This window comes from Lonchura striata, chromosome 20 (assembly GCF_050655825.1).
Source record: "Lonchura striata isolate lonStrDom1 chromosome 20, ASM5065582v1, whole genome shotgun sequence".
Lineage (NCBI taxonomy): Eukaryota > Metazoa > Chordata > Aves > Passeriformes > Estrildidae > Lonchura > Lonchura striata.
Window position 1 is genome coordinate 10,326,304 of NC_140722.1, and position 22,894 is coordinate 10,349,197.

General features: G+C 48.1%; 1 protein-coding gene across 2 annotated transcripts; it reads right to left on the reverse strand.

Moving 5' to 3' along the window:
• Nucleotides 1–1,085: 1,085 nt before the first annotated feature.
• SLC17A9 (solute carrier family 17 member 9) lies at nucleotides 1,086–22,451 on the reverse strand. Of its 2 annotated transcripts, XM_021553530.4 has the most exons (13): nucleotides 22,292–22,451; nucleotides 13,930–14,127; nucleotides 12,847–12,986; nucleotides 12,111–12,210; nucleotides 10,365–10,495; nucleotides 8,799–8,895; nucleotides 7,816–7,912; nucleotides 5,777–5,864; nucleotides 5,439–5,473; nucleotides 4,788–4,903; nucleotides 4,282–4,337; nucleotides 3,730–3,759; nucleotides 1,086–3,631 (listed from the first exon to the last, which is right to left on the reverse strand). In XM_021553530.4, exons 1-13 carry the CDS (start codon nucleotides 22,384–22,386, stop codon nucleotides 3,468–3,470), a joined length of 1,347 nt encoding a protein of 448 aa, XP_021409205.2. In that variant the 5' UTR covers nucleotides 22,387–22,451; the 3' UTR covers nucleotides 1,086–3,467. The 2 variants fall into 2 exon arrangements, with proteins under 2 accessions (XP_021409205.2, XP_085414365.1); XM_085558239.1 differs by lacking the exons at nucleotides 1,086–3,631; nucleotides 3,730–3,759 and having other exon boundaries at nucleotides 4,301–4,438.
• Nucleotides 22,452–22,894: the final 443 nt, after the last annotated feature.

Consider the following 22,894-nt stretch of genomic DNA (forward strand, 5'->3'; position numbering starts at 1 on the left):
AATACCAAACCCTTCTTTTCTCTCAGGCTCTGCACAGCTGGAGAAGAACAGGGCAGGCTTTAAGGTGGGTCTGTGGCTTCTTGGAACTGAAAAGCTTTAAATTACCTAAATTACCTAAAAGGTCAAAAAAGCTCACATGTGCATGTCAGAGGTTGTTGATACCTGTGTAAGGGGAGCAAAAAGACAGAAAAATTCAAAGATAACTTGCACTCTGCTAAATTAGTCTCAGCATCATTTTCATGCCACCAAGTTTCATGTTGGCTTTTTTTCTGAACACATTGATGAGAAAATTAGAGGAGTCTACAGTACTTGGAGATATTCTCTCAATTACATTATGGATGAGGTGTTAAAAATAATTTAATGGCTCTTTCTCCTTTTAAAATGTGTCCAAAACTTTTCCTGCCTACAAGAACTGTGCAATTGCCAAAGGAAATCCTGGGGCTCCCAAAGGCAGCTCCAGCCACGAGAGCCAGCAGCCAGGGCTGCTCGTGGGCAGGGCCAGGCTCTGCCAGCTGTGCCAGCTGTGCCAGCCAAACCACCCGCGGCAGCCGCGCTTCCCGTGCCAGCTGTGCCAGCTGTGCCAGGGCCGGGCTCTGCGCTCTCCCGGCCAGGAGCTGCCACATCCCAGATCTCACAGCTCCCTCTGTTGGCATCTGCTCGAACCTATCAGCGAGGATATAGAAAAAGGTAGAAATGTATTTTTTTATTTGTGTTTTTTTGGTTTTTTTTCGTTTGAGCACGGTCAGCACGTGGAAGGTGATCCGCCTGCAGGGTGTGCCCCAGCTCACCCAAGCATCACTGCGTTGGTGTCATTCTCAACAAGTGACACCGGATCATGCCTGCTGATGCCTCACTGTCCAACCCTTTGCTGAAGACAGCTTTTCACTCATTTTTCCCCAAATCAGTGAGAAGATGTAGCTGGATGAACTCCGAGTCTGATGTACACGTGAGGATGGTGTGAAAATGTGCCAGCCCAGATACTCTCCCTGCACAGCCTCCCCCGGGAGTTAATCACATCAAATATACTCCTCTGCCCCTCACTGATCACACAGATTAACACCTCTCCAGTCAAAGCAAATCCACAGTTTGCAAATGATTCGCTGCCTTTATTCTTTTTAGGTCCTTCCATAGCAAAAACTTGCACACCACAAGCTTTGGCTTAAACAAATAACAGTACAGATAAAACAGTTTCAGTACTTCACCGAAGAGGTATGATGAGAGTGAAACATGAGCCTCAAGTGTAGGTCAAATATTTAATTTATTAGCCAGTTAGAGAGACAGATAACTTGGACAGCTCACTGGAATGGCAGCTGGATTCACAGAGAAGGCACAGCCAAACACTTCCCTTTGAAGATCAGTTCCAAATTTCCCAGCTGGCAGATCCAAGGGGTGGCCAAGCAGCCCGATTCAAACATGAGTGATTTAAACTCATCGACTCCTCCACAAGAAATGGAGCATCCAGCAAAGAGAACCAGAACTGACTCCTTGTGCTCCTGACCTGCAGCACTGAATGGCCAAGGAAGACACTCAAAAACCCCACAAAACCCATGGGGATCTTTTTTTCTGTCACTAAAGAAAGGCCATGCAAGCAATCTGCTCAGACTGGACAAAGGACAAGCTGACAGAAGATGCTGCACAGCCTCAGGCCTCTTTGGCAAGCCTGGCTGTGTTTGTGTTTGCTGTTTGTTACTGAGTGTTCTTCCCAATTTACCCACTGATTTAAGACTTTCCCAGCAGCTTTCCTGGCTCTGCAGCACCCCAATATAGAGTGGTACCTATAGTAGCAAACAGCCTTTTAGAGAAAAAAGAGCACAGAAGGAGAAAAATAAAATACTTTCTAATCTCTCTGTCCCATCAGGCCACACTGATTCTTTATTCTCTTGGGAAGGCATCAGGCAGTCCCATCCTCATCTCCAACTCTGCCCAGTAAGTGGCTCAGCTCAGTGATGCCCATTAGTGTCTCTGCAATTAAAAGGCTGGCAGTATTTTCACTACAAACCAGGTTATTCAGAAATTTTACACAGCTCCAAAAGGTCTTCCAAGAAGAAATTTGGCCCAAAAAAAAAGGTGAGGTAAAATATAATAGGATTTTTTCTCACATGAATCTATAGCTTTCCTGTACTGCAAGGTCTTTGGGAAACCTGCTCCTCAGTCTGAGTTTTCTGGTAAGCACTAGATAAACGCAAGAGATCTTTTCAGGCTGAAATCAGGGGACTGGAGGAGAAGCAATGAATTGCTTTGATATCAAATTCACCTTTAAAATTGATCCTACAGAACCAAACACTGGAGGCTGGTAGATCCTCCCCTTTGAGAAAGAGTGCTGGATTTGGTGGGAGTACCACTCAAAACAAGCATGCAGAATCAGGCCTCAAGTACATAAAATATAGGATTTGGTACTTAAATTTTAAAATATTTACAAATAACTTTAAGACATTCAAGCTCAGAGGTGTCTACAGCCAAGTATTTCCCTCTGACACAGGGAACCACATCCCTGTGGATGCCCAATGCAGAAATTTGATTTATGCTCAACACAGAAACAAAACCTGCCCATGCCAAGCTCTTTGGAACGTCTCCCTTGGTGCCTTGAGAGCACGTGGAGGACACATCTAAACATGCAGAAAGCATTTGGGAGTTGTAGATCCATAGCACAGAGTGTGACCAGTTCTTCCCATACATTCACAGCATTTGACAAAACTGCTCCAGAGGGACAGCTCAGCTCTGCCCTCACCCACCTGGGCTGGGGTGAAGCCACCAGGGAGAGAAGGGACACCTTGGGCCCTTGAGCAAAGCCAGGCTTGGCTTGGAGTCCTCTCCCAGCTCCGTGAGAGCAGCACTGACACAGCCCCACGGCCCAGGGCACACACCCAGCCACACATCCCCTGAAGGGAAGCCTGGAATTCACCTCCCAGCCCTGGAAACCTGGCTGGTACCTGCTGCAGAAGGAAGGCACACGTGGGGGTTAAGGGCAGAGGTACTGGTTGGGATGCTCCTGTCACACCCACAGGACACCTGGTGGCACAGCAGCCCCAGAGCCAGGTGGTCCCAGGACAGCCGAGCATTGGAGCCCCTCTCCCACACATGGAGAAGCAGCTCCCCTCAAGAGGGCATGGAACCACAGCAGCCTTGGGAGACAGGTCAGGTCAGCTGCTTTGGCCACTAGGATATTTGTCCACGAGACACAAACTGGGACAAACTGGTCCCACAGAGCATATCCTCACTGGAGATGTTGAGCTGGGTGGCTCTGCAAGCCACCAGCTACAGCCCTGAGCAAAAAAAATGAACTCTATATTTCTTCTCTCCCATGGGTTTCATCCAGACTCATTATGTACTTGATTTCAGCATATTTTTTCATGTTAAAACATCTAAAAAAAAAAAGAAAAAAAAAGTAAAATGCTCTTTGGCACTTGTGCAAGAATGATCCATAGATGTGACACTCTCCTGTCCTTCAGCTGCTGCTGGGCTGATCTCTAAAGATCCACGTACACAGAGTCTGTGTCCACCCTCTGGGCCTCTCCAAACAGGAGGAATGTGCAGAGCCCAATGCTGTTCACAGCAGCCACCAGGTTGAAAACAGAAATCCAGGAGCCGGTGGTCTCGATCAGGTATCCAGCCAGGTACACACAAATGACACCTGCAGAGAAGAGACACGTGCAAAGGCTCTGGGCTGGATCCTGCCCTCTGCAGGGAGAGGGCTCCCCAGGAAAGGATGAGCTGCAGAATGTACTTTACCTAGGAGGGCTCCACCTGTGTTTGCAACCCCTGGAAAGAAAAGGTGTGAAAAGAAATGGTGAAAACCCACAGACACGAGCACTTCCATCACAGCTGCCACCAACCCCCAGTCTGCACGTTGGGCAAAATGCCTTTGTGATCATGGAATCACTGAGTGGTTTGAGCAGGGATGATCCTGAAGCTCACCTCATTCCATCCTCCTGCCATGGGCAGGGACTCCTTCCACTAGCCCTGCTCCAAGCCCATCCAACCTGGCCTTGGACACCTCCAGGGATCCAGGGGTGGGCACAGCTTCTCTGGAGAGCTGACAGAGACCACTGAGACAGCCCCAGCCCATCCCTGGGTGCAGCAGAGCACCTCACAGACACAACAAAGGCACCTTGGTGGTGTTACCTGCCCCCAGCACTGGCAGGTTTGTCACAGAAGGAAGCTGAGACTGCACACAGAGAGCAGACACTGCCCAGAGCTGCTCCTGCTCAAAACTGATGCTGGTGACCATGTCCTCCCTGCAGATGCCACCTGTCCAGCACAGAAACCCCACAGAATCCTTACCAAAGAGCAAGCCAGCACACGAGGGGGCCAGGTCCTGCACGTTCACTGAAATGCCACTGGTGACAAACAGAGGGGGAAGAAAAATGGCTGTTGGAATGGAACATGACTGCTTTTCCATCATTTACACAGCTTGATTTTTCAAACACAAGGAAAGCTCCTGGACAAGAAATGGCACTGGTAAGAGAAGGGAGAAGCTGAGAGTAAAGCAGGTGAGTATCAGAAGGAAAACAATTCAACTCAGTGTTCAGAGGGGCCACAATGCAATTCCCCTCCTGCTCCATCTCCCTCCTACTGGCTGGTCCAAGCCCTTCCATGCTGGAGGTTTGCTGGATTACTTCCAACCCACAGGGCACTAAACTCCACCAGCCTCACAGGGTCCCAAAACAATGCTCAGGCAAGTGGCAACTCTTGTTCTCACAGTCAGGGTGGAGGCAGCCTCCTCCAAGACCCCAAAATGCCAAATGGGCAGGGGAGCTGAGGGCCACTGTCCCCATGGCTCTGCTCACCTGTGGTTGAAGGTCTGCAGCCCAACAGAGGCTGAGGCAAACACTATTGCTTTGCAGAAACTGGAGGTCTGGCCCAGGCACAAAGCAAAAATGCTTGAGACACCAGAGCCAATGACCTGGAAAAAAAGGGAAAATTAAACACCACAGCACGTTTTCTGCAAGGAAGAAAGCAACTCCTGCCACGAACAAACTGTTCCCTTTTCCAATGCTGTGAGTTTGTGTGCACCCTGTGCTCCTCTTTTTTTCCCCTTCCAGTGTCCCTCTGTGTCAGAGGTCTGTCCAGAGGGATGTGATGCTGCAGATCAGAGGATACACTCTGTTCTCACCAATCATTTCTATTTCTGCTCACCCTTGTACTGCTACTTCCTCAGCACCTAAGGGGTCATTTGGAATGAGCAGGGACAGGTTGTGAAAGGAAACCCCTTCAGAGCACTCACTGTGCTCGATTAATCCAGGCTCAGTTCCCCAGCCAGGGTTTGCCTCTGGATTTCCTTTCACACATCCTGACCACCAGTTAATGTGCAAAGGCAGAAAATCTCTCCTGTTTCCATCTATAACCCCCACCCCAGCTCCACACAAGGTCTAGTCTGCCACATAATCAGAGTTTAACTGGTAACTCAGGTACCTCTCCCACAGCTCCAGCTCTCTTACCTGCATGAACTTACGAATGGTGATGGTTCTGTACCCTGGAGAAGAAAGGGAAACTTGGAGTTAGGCACAGCTCACCTTGTTGTCCAGCCAGAAAACTACAACATAAGTAGATTTCAGATGCCCAGATTTCATCTCCACACAGATATTATGAATGAGATTAAAGAGAGCCCCAAACATAGATGGAATTTGGACACTGGAGAATTTATTCTGCTTTTGTATCAGAACCTCACATTGTCTATTTGCTGGGTCTTCGCCCTACCAACAAACCCACCTCCTCCCACCCAGGTCCTCTTCCTACATCCCATAAGAGCTGAGGAAAAGCCATAAAGAGCTCTCACCTTGACTAATTAAATGATCAGACAGAAATCCACTGAACAAGCTCGTGGGAATTGCAACCAGCCAGGGGACTACATTAAACACCCAACCCTGAAAAGGAGTAAAAATCAAGAGAGATCTGTTGCCAGAGCTGAGTTTGTTCGCAAATATTTTGACAGTCTGTAGTAGCTGTAGAAAAGAGAAATAATGAAGCACCCAGGACTTGTTGCAGCACCTGTACCCCCTTTGCAGAGCCAGCACTCAGCTGCACTGCGCCCCACTCCGAGCTCTGTGAGAGAGCAGGTGCATCACAGCCTGTAGCATTTGTAGATTCGTTATCTTCCCTTCTTCCCCAGCAATGCTGCATCCAGGGGAGAGGCAGAAAACTCCAGAAAGAGGGATTAAACATGGCAAAATTCACTGCTCAGCAAGGTGACGTGGCGGGGAGCCACAGAGCCCTGGGAAGCTCAGTGCGGGTTTCCTGTGGGTCCCCAGCAAAGCTGCTGGCAAAACTTCCAGCAGCTTCCAGCTCATTAGCAGAATTACTGTGTGAGGCTGAGAGAGCAGAGCTGGATTTTCTAATGGCAGGATTAGGTAACATCAGGAGTAGCAACATCCTTCGGCCTATTTTCAATTAAGTGAGCTGCAGCTGTAATCACAGGCGATTAGTGGTCAGCTGGATTACAGCTGTTCAGAGGCACTTTGGTGCCCAGATCCCACAGGAGCTGAAATCTGTGTGGGCTGGATTTCATCTCAGCTGGTTGAACCTACTCATCCATCCATGCACCCATCACCCCCAGCAAGTCCCCCTTTGCTCAGAGCCCATCACCCTCTGCAGACATTTCCCCTTCTGTCTGGCTTTGGGATACGTGGGAGGGCTGAATAATCTTGGTTTTGAATAATCCTGTTAAAGATGCTCCTGGAAATCACATCAGGGTCTATCTGCATCTTTCCATGCCTTTGAAATTTGGGTCTTGGTCACTTTTGACAATGTTAGCTCATGGGCCCTGTGGGGTGGTGCTTCTGCTGTCTGTTAACAGCAGCTGGGGCTGCTCAGCACATCAATCCCAAATTTGTCTCATCCCACAGCCCATCACCCTGAGCCAAACCCTCCATCACCTTCACTCAGGTGGCCACAGGCTGCTGCCCAGCTCACCTGCAGCAAGGGATTTCAGCCAGCAGGTGACACAGGTTACCCACATTAGGGATTATCATCCATCCTTTAAAACCAAGCAGCCTCAGCCCGTTTGAAACAGCACAAAACGATTATCAGCTGCAGGAGCACTCTATAGAGCATCTTACATAAGGGCACCATGATATAATGCTTAACAGATGGTAAATTACTGCTGCACAAGCACATTACTCGAGGTGCACAGATCTTGTCACAACAATATGTTTGCTGGTTTAACACATGATTTTAATATAAATATCAAGTATGCCATAAAGAGCTTTACATGTGTAATACGAAAAGGCATTTGTAAGCAGCTCTGCAAATTATAAAAAGCTAACAGAGCCATTGTGGAGAAGACTGAGTTTCTGAGAACAAGATGAAATTACCAGCTCTCAGCCCAGATGAGTATTGCCTGGCTTTCTGAAAAATGGGAGTATCATTTGTGCTGAGGAGAGGGAAGCTTTTGTAATATTTCTGAAGTACACATTATTGTTATTAATGGTAATTATCATTTTCACAGGCAGGCCTGAGCTGTATAATGTTAGTCCTATTTAAAAACCCTAGAAAAAAACTAGGAGTGAATGGTGGTTATTTGCAACAGCATAATGTCATGAGCTTTGTGCTAGTTGAAAAATTATCTTTTCCTAAAACCCAATGCAACCTGCTCTTCCCTGCACCCTTCAGAATCCCTAAACAAGCAACCAGAAACCAGCCTCTGCAACCTGGAGAGATCTCCAGGAGTATGAGCAGGAGTGCCACAGGGAAACCTCCCACCCCTCCTGCTCTCACCAAATCCCTCTGCCATCATCTTCCTCATCTCCACCCCCTTTTGGCAGGTACCCAGCACGGCCTCCTTTGAACAGCAAAGCTTCTGCTTTGCAGCCAACCTACCTTGGACTCGGGAAAGGTCTCCTTGAAGAAAGTGGGCAGCCAGGAGAGCAGAGTGAAGAAGGTGCTGGCCGTGGAGAGCTGAGCGATGATGACAGCCCTGCAAATACACAGCTGAGAGGAAACAATCAGCAGTGACAGGTCATGCTGGCTGGGAAACGGGCACTGAGATGGCAGCTCCTGGTGGAAATCCCTGAGATTTTTGTCATGGAGAGCTACTCATTTCAGCTTCCTGAGATTTTTTGTTGCAGATTTTCAGCTTCAGATTGTCTCTCCTTGCAGCTTTCTCCTTGCAGCTAGTTCTGTACAGCCCCAGGGCCAGGTGAGTTTAATTGAAGGGCTAATTAATGCCACTGCATTTCCCACCAGTCCCTTCCAGCCTTGTAAGAGCCTTCCTGCTCCAAGAGGTGTTGTTTAGGGTTTTCTAGGGATTTGTTATGGGCTCCATTGTTATTCAAGGCAGGAATGGGCTTGCTGCCCTGCAGCCCCATCATCCTCCTCCTCCTCCCTGCCTTAAAACAGCCCTTGGGAACATGCTTGGATGAGCTTCAGTACCCACTGCAGCATCCCAAAGGGAAAATGGCCATTAAAAAGATGTTTGCCAGCAATGAGAACACAGCCCGTGCCACCCAGTGCCCCTGAGCAGCACTTGCACTCGTTAGGAGCCCATTACAATCAGCATTTCTAACAAGACCCGTGGAAAATATCACTCTGGAGGAGCACAGGACTCATCCAGGGGGAACAGCCTGGGAATGAGAGAGATTTACCAGTAACACTTGAGCATGACAGTCCTGTGGTCAGAACACAAACCACCTTTGCCAAGCTTACCTTTCCAGTTCTTTATTTATACAGGAGGAATTAGAAAACTGCTTCTGCTTCTCAAATATATTAATAAGTGGACAAAAACCACAGAGGCAGAAGAAATAAGCCCAGAGAGGAGAATACAGAGGATGCTCCCAGCCTGGCCAATGCATGCAGCTGCCTACCAGATCGGTGCCTTCCTGAACAGCTGCTTCCAGGGAACTTTGCTCTGCTTGGGCACCAAGAGGCCTCTCGCTAAATAGTCCATGGGGATGGTGAGTTCTGCAGGGAAAAAACCACCCAAAGGAAAGCTGTGGTCAGTAATTACCTGTGCAGCTGGAGGCAGCCCTGGGACACTGCTGTAAAACCACTTTTAATCTCCTGCTAACCCTTGGTTGTTTTGGCTCTACAAGCGCCGAATGTTCATGGAACCATCTTGCTACACTGTGAAAAACACCAATCACTTGTTTTTAAAAATCTTAATAGTTTACTATTTTTTATAACTATTTTATTATTAATAATAAAATTAGAGTAATAAAAATTTGGACAATGAGGATTAGGACACTACGAGACAATAAAATACAAAGAATTACGGACGTCCAGATGTTTTTGGGAACTAAGCTGCCAAAAACATGCCTTGTGAACAAAGGAATAACCTTTAAAAGCAACAGCCTGTTGCATATTCATATATCTGATACATGATGCTTAAATTCCTTGCAAATTAAGAATTTTTCTGGGTTTTGTCAACTTCTTCCCCTAAATTCTGGTGGTTCCATAAAGACGGAGAGAAGGTGGAAGAATGCCTTTTCTGATAAGGAGGTCGTAATTCTATAGATTCCCTGTCACTGTTATCTCTGTGTGAAGAGTTTCTTGATTATTTGATCCCTTTTCTTGAGCTAGTAAAAAATACTATAAATACTAAAAAAATACTAAAAAGAGTTTCTATTTTAACATTATGTTACAACCTAAAACTATATTTAACACACTACTTAAAAAGGATTAATACAGTATTACAAAATAACCCTCCATAATACATATATTATTCAATTTAATATTTGCGAAGAGCCAATCATAAAATATGCATTTTTCACATACACTGATCAAATTTTTTCCACACCCCTCCCCATCCAGCCACCTTCACCCATGTGTTATATCTCTTTTATAATTAAACAAAAGTCCCTTGGTAGGCACTGAGTTTGGATTCTGTGCAGCACCAGGCACACACCCAGCTCCCAGCAAGCTGGGCTCCCACATACCACACTCAACCTAATAATGCTGTAGCCAGGTGAAATGGTTTGTCCATATGTGGAATTACTCCTAGGCCGTTATTTGGGAAGAGATATTGTGGATTAACTGGTTTTTAAAAGCTCTATGTGTAGATGCTCTTAGTTTGGAGTAAGTATCTTGTCCTGCTTTAGCTTAATCCACTTTGAAGATCATGCTCTGTTTTGTGTTTTCACTGGTGCTTAAAGAGTACTGAGGAGCCAGATCAGGCTCTCAGCCATGGTATAATCCAGCATGGGACTTGAAATAGGAAATCAGCATTGCAAGAGCTCAAATCCTGGTTTTTGGGTTGGGGATCTTGGGTGTGACACAGAGTGTATTACAGAACACAGCTGAGGAAAAGGCTTTTGTGTGAAATCAGGCATGATCTTGGAAACACACAGGATTTGCAGACAACAATGGAGAGGAATCACTTAGTTCCAGACCCTTGGGAGCACTGCCAGCCCCAGGAATGCAGCTGGACTCACCTTTCTCACTCAGGAGGTATTTGCAGGTGCAATAAACCCAGAGCAAAGTGAGCAAACCAGAGAAGTAGAAAACACTTTCCCAGCCGTACCAGTCCAGGAGGAGAGATCCTGCACCACCAATCAGCAGCGTTCTGCAAGGGAAAACAGATTTACTGGCCTGGCTGTGCTCAGGCTGAGCACACTGATGGGAGACTGTCCCTGGGGTCACCACTGAACCACAGAATCCTAAAATTATTTGGGTTGGAAGGTGTCGGAACTCAAAATGTCCCTCAGACATTTTTAGATGTTCTGGGTCCAAGTCAAAAACATTTGAGACCCTAGCAAGCAGCTAAAAACAACTGTAATTTTAGATTTAAACCATAGAACAATTTACCAACCTTACAAAAAGAACAAAAAGTCACAAAAGTTTAAATATTATATTAAAAGTAGTCACAAAATAAAGAGAAAAAATTTTGAGTACTATACAAAGGAGTTTTAAGTCTTATACATAGAAGTCAAAAATTTTAAAATAAAAAAATTTAGGCCTGCCCTGTCCTCCCTCTTTCTTCTTCCTTACCTCCATGTTCTTAGTAATGTTAACACTCACAAATTAGTTTAAAGTAAAAAAGCATCATTTAATATAAGTAATATGCATTAAAAAAAACTATAAACATTTAACATATAATATATAAAAGATAACACCAACCCTAAGCAAGGAAAAAATAGAGAACAAGAATCAGAGAAAATGTCAAGGTATGTGTGTATCTTTGCCTAAACAGCTAAGCAAAAAGAAAATATTTTACATAATATACAATAAACTAGCTTAACCACACAACAAAAGACTACTCTTTCTTTAAAAGCACAAGGTAAAAGAGAAACTTTTCCACCACACAAAGCCACCCCTAACCTAAAAGTGAGCTCCAGCAGGATGGGACCTTAAAGCTCGTCTTGTTCCACCCCCTGCCATGGGCAGGGACACCTTCCACAAGACCAGGTTGCTCCAAACCCCATCCAACCTGGCCTGGGACACTTCCAGGGATCCAGAGGCACCCACAGCTTCTCTGGGCACCCTGTGCCAGGGCCTCAGCACCCTCACAGGGGAGAATTTCTCAGTCACTCATGTGTGGGTGCTGCCACCAGTCCCACCATGGCTCTGCAACCTGTCCTGTTCCCTGAGTGGCATCTCAGGCCAGATCCTCAGTGGCAGGAGAAATCCCAAAGGGACCTCACCCTCACCTGCCCCTCACTGAAAAATGGTCATTGAGGAAAGAAAAGGAGGTTGCTGGTGTGCAGTATCCCAGAGAGTATTTAAAGCAGTAAAAGAAATGAGAAAACTGGAAAACTAAATGATTCAACACAGTGATATTTCTATTTGGCTTTTAAGCAACCTTTCCATTTAGAAAGGAAATTGTGACGGAGATCAGCAGAGATGGAGAAGTTCTATTCTTGCCATCTATCAGAGAGGACAGGTGACCAGTGTCAGGCTGACCCTTGCTCTTCCTACTGAATTGGGCTGTTACCCATAGTAATTAAATGTTGCAAACAGTCCTCAAAGTCTGGTTTGAAAAGAAAGAGAAAACAATACATAAATCCTTGGCAGGCAGGACAGCAACTGCCTGAGGCTTCCTCAGCTGCAGCAGGAGTCCTTGAGGACCCATGAATCCACATGTACTTTGGGCTGTGAGTTTTGCCTCCAACTATTTAGTGGCATTTCATCAGGTAGGATGTCCAGAGACTGTCACAGGCTGCCGAGGCCTTTGAACTCACCCGAACTGTGATCCAGTCCCCACCGTGCTGTAGGTGAAGGCTCGCTCGCCCTCCCGCACCCTCTGGGACAGCAGGCTGGCCAGGGATGGGAAGTACACCCCTAAGAGAAACAGGAGCAAGGCAGGGAGCAGTAAGGCAAAACAAAAGCAAATTTAAGGGATCCAGAGTGGGCTAAACACTGAGGCAAAGCAGCAGAAGTTTTGGTGAATTCAAAACAGGGGTGTAAAATAAACGGAGTGGATCCATCTCCATCAAAGGGTTTTTTTGTGCCTTCTCCATAATCCTGTTTCATCTTCACGGCTGCTGCTGTAAATCCATCAGTGCCAATGCACTTCCCAGTGCTGCAGCTTGGCAAGAGGGAAGGAAAATCACTCCAAATTATCCAAAAGTTTTGGCAAGAGCCAATTTTCTCCGAGTGTTTTGAAGGAGTTTTAAAATGTGGAAAACCAAACGCTACCAGAGATGATTTCCAAAGCCAGCAGCCCCTGTCTGGCAGAGAGATTTCTACTGGGAAATGACTTGTCAGTGACTTTCTCTAGAAATGTCACTGGTTTTTCCCATGGAAGTTCTGGATGTGGAGGCTGTTTTGAGGCACAGAATTGCTCAGACACCCATGGGAAGGATTCATGCACTGCAAACCACAGGATTTGCATCTCAGTGTGCTGCACATGAGCCTCTGTGCAAGGAAGCCCCTGAACAGACAGACATAGAGACAGGCTCAGGACAGGGGTCTCACCTTGCAGCAGCCCCATGAGGAACCTGGAAGAGGTCATAAAAGCCAGATGGGCTGAAGTGATGTGGGTGAGCAGCGGGGTGAGGACTGTGAGGAACCCCCAGGCTGATGCTGAAAGAAGGAGGACTTTCTCACCTCCTATTCTGGAAGACAGAAAACACATTATCAAAGACAGGAGGGCAAAAGGGCAAAGTGGTCCAGACTCAAGTGCCCTTCCCAGTTTAACCTGTTTTTAAGAGCAACCTTTTGGTCAAACCTGTTCTTCTTTTGGCCCTTGGGGAGTAGCTCTGACCTTTTCCCTTCCCACCCCCTGCCAGCACTGCCCATCCAACTCCAGCACTCACTGATCCCAGAGATCTCACAGCACTGAGCCACTCAGCTCTCTGAGGGAGGTGGAGGGGCAGCCCATCTGCTGCCACCCTTCTGCTTCTCTTAACCAGTGATGGTGTTTTCCATTTGCTCTTTTGCAATCCTCAGCATTGCCTTTTACCATTCAGGTTTCTCCAGGCTGTTTTCTTGCAAACTCTTAAGGACCCTAATTAAATAGCAAAGTGCACTGCACAGATAATGCATCCCTTCCAGGCATGTGCTCCTCACAAAAGATTTCACAGAAAAGCTCTCTCTCACTAATAGATTGGCTGGGGAAAGGGACTCAAGCAGGTAATGATTCAGATCCTCCCTTACAGCCAGCTGGGGAAATTGTTTGGTTTTTAATTCATATGACACAATGAAGACAGTTTTTCTAAACATGATGGGAACAGTATATGGGCACTTCCTTGTGAAAAGGCTGTAAGAGAATATAGGGCAGAGACACTGGAAGTGCTGAGCTGAAAACAAAGATCACCTGTGCAGGGTGTATTCACAGAATCCTAGAATCACTTGCAGGAATGAGACATCCACAGCTTCCATCTGGACAGTCTAAAGTACCCACATCCCTTCTGAGCTAGAGCTTCTCCCCATGGACACACCTGACCCTCCACCCATCGCTGTGAAACTTGGCACTGCCACTGCTCTGTCTGGAACTGCGGGGTTAAAACCAAGCTAAACCTCACTCAAACAAGAAAACATCAGAATAATTTCCAGTACTGATCACTGATGTGTCCTCCAAGAATCTGTGTCAAGCAGTAGCCCCAGAAGAAGCTGCTGAGCACGACGCCGAACTGCTTCTTGTCCCAGTGGAAGTCGGAGCTGAGTGCCAGGGCGCAGATGGGCACGGTGACACGGGCACAGTAGAGCAGGCACGTCCCCAGCAGCAGCATCGCCGTCCACGCGCGGCACTCGGGCCTGCAGGGATGGAGAGCAAGGTGGGGAAAGGGCAGGGGGATGCTGGGCCCCAGGGGTGAGTGCACAGCCAGGATTTAGGGCTTGGCTTGGCTTTGCAAGCCGAGTCTGCCTCGATAAAATGAAGGTCAGCACAACTCACAGCGGTGCTGACACAGAGTGTACTCCTGTGATGCTGTTGAGGCAGGATGGGAACAAAAAGACTCTGACTCAGAAGGCTGGGAGAGTAAAACTCTGGTTTATTCAAAATACACTGCTCTTTTATACAGAGCTTCGTGCAGACCAATTCCATTGGTCCTGAAGTGGAAACAACCTAAACCATGGGTGCAGAGTGCTTGACGCACAGTGATAAAACTTAACTATAAACAATGTGAACAAATAAGAGATAAACCTCTTATTTACATTATTTTCCAGCAGATTCCCAGGCTCCTGCATGGTTAGAAACTTTCCATTTCTCTCTTTGACTGAATCTGAGACTGACACCCCTGGATTTTAGGAACAATGCCAACTTCATCCTAAACACTATTTGACCCCAGCAGCAAATGTCTGTCCATAGGCTGCAAGGTGGAATGGGCTGCTTGGACAGCACTGCCTGTGGATGGAGGGAAAGGCAGGAAGGATCCTGGTTTGTCTGCTTTTTTCCCCCCCAATAAAGAAACTATTCTTTAAAAGATAAGGATAACAAAGGAAAGGTCAGGGCATGAGGTTGGAAGCACCTGCCTGAGCCACACCTCTTGGCAGCAAACATTAGTTATTTGGCATTTCTAGCCATTCCCCAAGGGAGGTGGTCTGTGTGTTACCTCCTAAAAAAAATGAGGGATATGCAGGAATTCTTTAGACTTGATGGGCCTGAAGATCTCAGAAAGAGAAGCAACATAATTAAGCCTGGACAGATAATAAATTTTAGATAATAAGAGTCAAAAAATGTTAGCAGAATATATATATTTCTGGTTCATGAACTCTCAGCCTCAAGAAAAGGGCCGGAAGTAAGTGAGAAGCAAGTCAGTGATGGCTTCTGGAGCAAACAAACACATTTTGCTACAAATGTCAGGCCCAGGTGCAGGTAAATCCCTCTGCCTTCCCTCAGCCATGACACTTTGGGTCCCCTCCTTTGCCAGTCTTTACAGAGTTAAATGCCGAGTAGGAACACCCACTACTGGTACTATTTGTATTTGATTATTTCTCTGCCCAGAGGCCAGAGCACAAAGCACTGAGCTAACAGACTCTCTGCTCCAGGAGAATTCACTGTACCAGGGCAGCAACCTCTGGGCTTTCCACCCTGCTAAACACACCCACTCTCCATGTGGGAAAGAACCCGGGTCACCTTTTACATCAAACAGAGAGTTGATTTCTCTGCACTGGAATGATGATAAATGTGGGTTAATCCCACACAGCACAGACTCATTTATAAAGGTGTAAATGGGCCCTCACAGGGCGGAGGTGAAGGAACAATGAAAAGCAGAACACAGCAGGCAGGTGAACCTGCTGGAGATGGATTTATTGCTGTTTCCTGACAAGGCAGATAAGCAGCTCAGTGCTAACCTCTGGCAGGAGGAACTGGAAGTGTTTCAGTTGGTGTTTAGAGGGTTGGAACTGCTGTTACTGTGCACACGCATGAGTGCACAAAATAACACAGGAACTGGCAAACCTCACCTGTCTTTGCTGGAGGAATGAGTAACCAGGGGTTGACCTGCCTCAGTCATTTCAACTAGCTGGGAGATGCTCTCAGATCCCCTCCTGGGCTTACCCTGAGAGGAAGTTATCTTCAATCATATCTCCATTTGCTGCAAAACCAAAGGTGGGCTGGTTTTTAATCACCAGCCCCAGCCAGTTCCAGGAACAGTGGTTCCACTGACTCCAGCTTGCCACAGAAAAGCACAGGGAAATCAAAGGCTCCAGGACACTGCATGTCTGGGTCAGAGAAACCCCAGCAGGACAATATGACACGAGCTTTTGGGTATAAATCCCCCACCAAAGGCAGAGGGCAGGTGGGGATAACCAGCCATGGAAAACCTTCCTGAGAGCCCTCAGGAATCTGATGCTTCCAGGCACAACTCCTGCCTGTCCTGCCCAAATGGGCTGCTGCCAGTCCAGGGCCATAATCTCTGTTATCTCAAAGAGCACAGCACTGATAAATTTGAGTATTGAACCTGCAGCAATCGAGGTGACAAGTAAAGCACAGCAGCCAGTGATGTGTGAGGGTATCTTCTATTATTTAGCCACCAAGATAGTTTCCTAAATTGTACTTTTCCCTTGCAGCAAAGGGAGACCTTTATGAGCTTTCACTGGAGTGGGGCTGAGCTCTGTCTCTCCAGCCATTCTGGTGTGTTCAGAATAACCTGCAGTTATCCTGATAAGCACAGCAGCATTTTATTACCAGATCAACAGTTCTTCCTTTATCCAAAACCCTGTATAACACTGCAAGGTGTAAAAGGGAGAGAAAAAGACCTGAAAATCTCAAGGAGTCTTTACTCTGTTTCTCTTGAGAAGCCTCCTCTCCAACTAATGTTCTGACAAAACTCCAGGGATATATATTTCTCTTGACTTTTATTTTTATTCCAAAGCACTAAATAAATCTCTGGGTGTATAACACACTCTCAATGTTCTCTTTGACTACTATTCATTCTATATTCTCTTCCTTTATATTTAATTGCATCAGTATGGATTATGCTCACAAGAAGTGGAGAATATAATGATGGCTTCAGACTACCACTTCCTCTTGTAGGCAGCACATCCAGCTAGGAAAATCCATGCAGAGTATGAGTGTCAAATGCAATCAGTAGCTGCTCACACCCACCTGGAAGCATGGCAGGAATGATTTCCCTGCAAGGACAATGACGTGCTTGCATCACAGGAAAGAGCTTTGTAAATGCATTTTCTCCTAATTATAGTTATCACAGAGGCTGCAGATGACTCAATGTTTAGCTCGGTGCAAAACAACGACAGCAGAGGTTACACAGGAGGAACCTGGACTAGCACAGAGACAGGAATTAAAACCCTCCTTTCAAAACTAAGGAATAGGGACAAATCAAACAAAAGTTTTTGTGGGTGACATCAGCCATCTAAGAAGTGAAACTTCACCAGCATAAACAGATTAACGAATCCCGTGATGAGGGAGGGAGACAGAACCTGCTGCAGAAAAACAGTCTAAATTAGAGCACAGGAAATCACTGCCACTGCTGTCACTGGTGCCACCACGCCCCATTCACCCTCCAGACCAAACATCTCCCACCAAGACCCCTGGGCCAGTCCTGGCTACATGTACAGGCACTTTTGTGAGAGGGACCAGCCCTCCACACCATTGGCAGGGAATCACTGGAGCTTGCCTGGAGCCACCTGATTGATCTAATTTGGTGCTGAGTGATGGCAGTGGCTCCCCAGTGCCCAGCCTGATGTGCAATCCCCTCCTCCCCAGAAGAAACAGGCACCACAGGTGCATCCCCTCCTGCACATCACCGAGACTCTTCACAGAGCAACGCAGCCATGCAGCTAGAAACACTTCCTATTTCACAAACCTCCAACCACCACCCAGACTATAATTAGCCCAAGAGAGTACTAATGACTCTTCCTGGGTGGCTTTTTGAGCAGCCTTGTCTGATGCCCCTTGGTTCTCCTCCTCCAAATGCAGCTTTGGGCACTGTGTGGAAATGTCTCTTCTTCCAAGCATCCACTGATTTCCCTGAGACCCAGCTCCCACCAACCCAATGGATCCTCCACTCAGAGCACAGTGGTTAGGATGGATTTTCAAGGATGCCTGAGATCCCCAAAGGGGCAAAAGCAAGCTGAGCTGTCTGGCAGTGGAAGCAGAGCCAGCAGCACAGGGTATCTTTATTTGCAGTGTGTTTTCCTGCTGGAGGAATTCCTCCAGTAGATGCCACAGAGCAAATATTTATTCAACTTTTATTTCTCTTGACTCGCCTCCCTCCTTTCCCCCAGTCTGCAGGGCTTTGGCAGACACTGCAGGTCACTGTTGAGATGGACTCTGGAGTTCAGGCTGTCAATTATATCCCAGTTTAGCCCCCTCCAAGGCACGAGTCAGGACCACCAGGTATTTTCAGGTGGTAAGAGAGCTGTGTTAGACAGCACGACTACGAACAGCCTGTCCCAGCAACAGCTCTTGGCCAGAAGCCATCTGCAGTATCTGTGGGTGTTTTCCATAACTGAAAGAACTGGGAACTGCAGCTCCCCATCTGCACAAGATGGGCACAGGGACCATCAGCAGAGCACAACGCCCACCTCCCAGGGAGGGCATCTCCACCTCAGCTCCCCTCTCTAAAAAGAGATCAGAACCAGTTCCGTGGGAGATGCACAGAGAACATGTCAGTGCGGTCACCCCCTGTGCCCCCAGCCCTCCCACTCGTCCCAGCCAGCAGCACTGGGCATCCCAGACCTGGCAGAGCCCCAGGAAAGGAGGGGATGAGCCCACAGGTGGCACTGAGCTCCCAGCCCTGCCTCCAGCTCCAAAGCCAGGATGCCCAGCAGCCCAGGCCACCTCCCAGGGGAATGTCCCCAGCACGGGCAGCTGGTGCCTGTGGCCCTGTGCTTGGTCACTTGTCAACCATGGTGTGTCCACACTTCTCTCCTCATCACCCATTCCCAGGCCCATGGGATCATCTTCCTTCAAAAACACTCTTTTCCAGCTTACCTATAGCTTTAATTTACAATAATCACCACAAGCAGGACTGACTGATGTGGCACCAACACAGCAGCAGTGCAGCCACTCCTGTGCCAGGAGATAACACCCAGGTTGTTATTTTTAACCCTGTTTGACAGTCCTTTCACTTCTCATTCTTTGTTTTTCTCAACAATTTCTCCTTCAAAATCTAACATGCTTGACAAGAGAGAGGCTTGGAGTAATTTCCCCCCCCCACCTCAAGCAGATTTTGTCATGCTGTAGACCAGCTCCAAGCTAATGATTTGTCACTGTCAAAAGTAGCTTTGGGGTTTAGAGGAGAGTTGTTGGATTGTTTTTCCCAATCCAGCTAGCAGCCAGCAAGAGCAGCACAGAGGACACAGGGCTTTTTTTCCTGGGAAAGCTGCTGGCTTCCTGTCCACCTCCTGTGCTCAAGCTCCCTCCACAGAGCCACAGATGGCAACAAAGTGGTGTTCAGCAAACGAGCTCTGGGTTTATTCCCTCTCTTCATTTCTTGCTTTCGGCAAAAGCAAAGATGAAATTAAATTTCATCAGCTCATATGAGCTGGAAGTAGTTGTTGAGTCCAGGTGGAGGTGGTGAGAAAACATAATAATAAAGCAGAGGCATGCTTTGGAAACTGATCTGAAGGCATACATGGATCAGCCAAGAATGAAATGTGTGCCCTGCTTACGTTTTCCACGTGAAAAAAGTTCTCAGCAAGGTCACTAATAAACCCAGGGTGAGGAACTTGTAAAACAAAAATCCCAACCACCAAAAATACCCCAACCAACTAAAGCTGCAACATCGTGTTGACAAAAGATGAGGGCACAGAACTCAGAAAAAACAACTGACTGCTGTGTCTGGGCAAAGATCAGGTGACTGGAGATCAGCCTGTGGCCGGGGTAGGACTCCTTTTATCTCTGGAGCTTAAAGAAACTTTTATAATCACCCCCTTGTCTTCAGGTGTAGCCAGAGGCTGGGAGATGCAGAGTGGCTTCAGGAGTCATTTGCTTTCCCAGGCCACAGTGACTTTTTCATGCTGCATCTCCCTTCTGGAGGCACCATCCAAAATGTGAGCCCTACATCCGCTGCTGGAGGCTTTGTGTGCAACCTTCAGCAACCGATTTTTCTTCTCACTGCTTTGGTCTTCCCCCAGTTAAACCAGAGATGCTTAAACACATCCACTGCCCGAGGGGTCCTGCTTGGGTGTGTTAGGATCACATTAAGAAATGCTCTCTAACTGTCCAGATGTGCTACATAAACACGAGGGCTTTTTCAAGCCCCAAATGGAAATCCCCAAGTGCTGCTCTTGGAAGAGATGTGTGACAATGGAGCCATTGGAAACCTGCAGAAAAGTTTGGGAAAGGCAGGCAGGAGAAAACATAAGGCAAGAAGAGTGGAAGAGGAAGGAAAAGCCAGTTGAAAAAAGGGAGGACAAAAGAAGAAGAAGCATGAAAAAAGATGGAAAAATAAACCTGCCTAGGTAACTGTTTATCTCTCTTTGCACTGACAGATCTTGGAAGGCTGCCTGGCATATCTTTTGTTGGAGCATGAAAGGAGAACCCATGTCACTTCCCCCACTTGATAACACTTTGCCCCCATGGCAGTAACTCACTGCTTGGAAACTATGAAATTTGTTTATTTACATATACTCTTCACAAATTGTCCACCAAATTCACTTCACCCAATGAGGTACTTCATACTTCATACTTGACAAATCTGCTCAAATGATCTGGTGGCTCATTCCCCCTTTTTGCTCCCCCTTACTCAACCTCCATCTCCTTAGTTTACTTTAGGCCATAAAACTTCCATAAAACCTCCTCAAAGAAGGGCTGTGACCACGAGTGTGTCTACACTAAACAATGGGGACATGATCTCAGCTTCTGTGAACTACAGCAATATAGATAATTATCTGAGGTGCCTTAGGGTTATCCTGCTGCTCCTTCCCATTAATAGGATTCTCTCAATTATTACCAGCACTTAGCATGGTCAGAATCACTTAAAATTTCTGTCTCGATCAACAGGCTGTCTTCACCCCTTTTGTTTTGGAAAGTGGTATCTATGTTTTGCATTTTTCGAAGAGATTTGAGAAACAGGAGAGCTGGTTCTGGTCAAATGGTTTTTCTGGGTTTGGTTTGTTGGGTTTTTTTTTCCCTAGAGGAAAAACCTATGAACTAAAGTTTTTCCTTATGAAAATCTGGTGTGAGGTTCCACCACTCCCACTTCGAAAGACTTAGGGAAAAGTTAGCAAGGGGGAGAACAGAGAGAATGAATTTTCTTAAGTGGTTTAGGGGGAAAGAATCTTCAAATATTAAGCGCCTCTGTGCCAAAGGTTCTTCTTTAAGACCCACCCCGTTACTCTTAAAGTGAGCATGGATTTGATGAGACACCCCAATCTGAGTGCAGGTAGAGCCTCTCCCTCCAGCAGATTAAAGCCGGCTATCAGCCTGCTGCCTTTGCGGAAAGCTAGGGATGAGAAACACCAATTTTTCAGCAGCTATTGCTGCTGGAAGGGACAATCCCTTCCCCTGGCCTCGTGCTCCTGTGCTTTGGCACGGGTGCCACCTGTCCTGCCAGGGCGAGGTCAGCACAGTGACCAGCCCAAGGCGAGGGGAAGAGGGGAGCCCCAGGGCTGGCCAGACATCAGCCAGCTGAAACCCAGCCACATTCCTCAAGCACAGGGAGTCCAGGGGCTCCCAGTCTGGAAAAGCCTCTATGAATTCCAGCTGCCCCGCTGGTACTTTGGAATAATCATCTCACCGCACCTCAGATGGGAGAAGAGGCTGATCCTGAGGTCTTGGTGCTGGATGACTTTGCCAGAGTGGCAGAGAGGAGCAGCACCGCCCCAGGTGTCCCAGCCTGCTCCAAGCACTGGATCACCCTGCCTTCGCTTGTGCCCCTGCTGTTAGACGTGGTCACTGGGGGTTTAACTGCATTTTAAGTATTTTAATGATTTGGCATCAAGAGCAGTTCATGCTGTCTAGCAGCTGCCCAGCTCCTATTCCAGACTTTATCTTAATGAATGGCTATCGCCAGTACAAACATCCCCACTGGAACACTTCGATAAGAGGCTCATAGCAGTTTTGTGTTTAATTCACTGATTACAGGCCAGAAATAAGGTCAATAGTTGGGGTTTTCTTCCCCCCGTTTTTCACAGTAATTCCCTATCTTCCCCCTTCCTTCTACCGTCTCTGCTGCAGTCCAGGGGACAGGGGACAGGGGACAGGGAACCACCCGGGGCGGTGGGACCGTGTCCCTCCCGGAGGCCAGCAACGGAGACAGGGACGGGAGGCTCCCGGTCCGACGGGGAGCACCGAGCTCCTCCGAAATCGCCTCTCGGGGAGCGGTGCGGGCTGCCCGACCCGCTCCATCCCGGAGCCGCATCCTTCCCGGGAGCTGCGGGCGGCGGGGACCGAGGATGCGGGGGGCGCCGGGGCCGGGAGGGCACCGGCCGGGGGCGTGCGGGGAGTCCCCGGGGAGCGCCGCCAGCAGCGGAGCGGCTCTCCCGGGAGCGGCAGCGGGTCCAGCCTTACCTGGACCAGTAGGGCTCGGCGCCGCCATCCCGCCTCATGCCGTCGCGGGTGCCGCTGCCCGGGGGCGCGTTCCTGCCGCCGCCCCCCGCGGCCATGCGGGCAGCGCCTTCCGCCTCCCCGGCTCACATCGCGGCGGCCGCCGGCTCCCTCCTCCCCCGCCGGGCCGCGGCCACGTGTCAGCGCCTCCCGCCGCCCCCGCCCGCCGTGCCGGGAAGTCCCGCCCGGCCCGGTGCCGGTCCCGCCGCCCCGGGCACGCTCGGACCCGCGGGGCGCCGAGGGGCCGGCCCCGGCGAACCGCGGGGCTCTGCTCGTTCCCTCTCCACTGCTGACATCCCACCGGCACGGCACGGAAAGAGGGGACGGGACAGGGTTTGTCCTCCCGCTCCCGCACCTGGGCAGGGAATCGCTCCCTGCTCCCGCAGCTCTGCGGGTTGCCGGCAGAAAGCTTTTTTTAAGGATTAGAAGTGAGTATCACATTCGCTTCCGAAGATAAAATAAATAGGGATGAGTGTTGTTACAGCTTGATTTATGTCTGTTGGATGGAGGCGCTGCCTTGCTGTATCTGAAGGAGATAATCTAACTCCTTTATGGAAATAAATAATT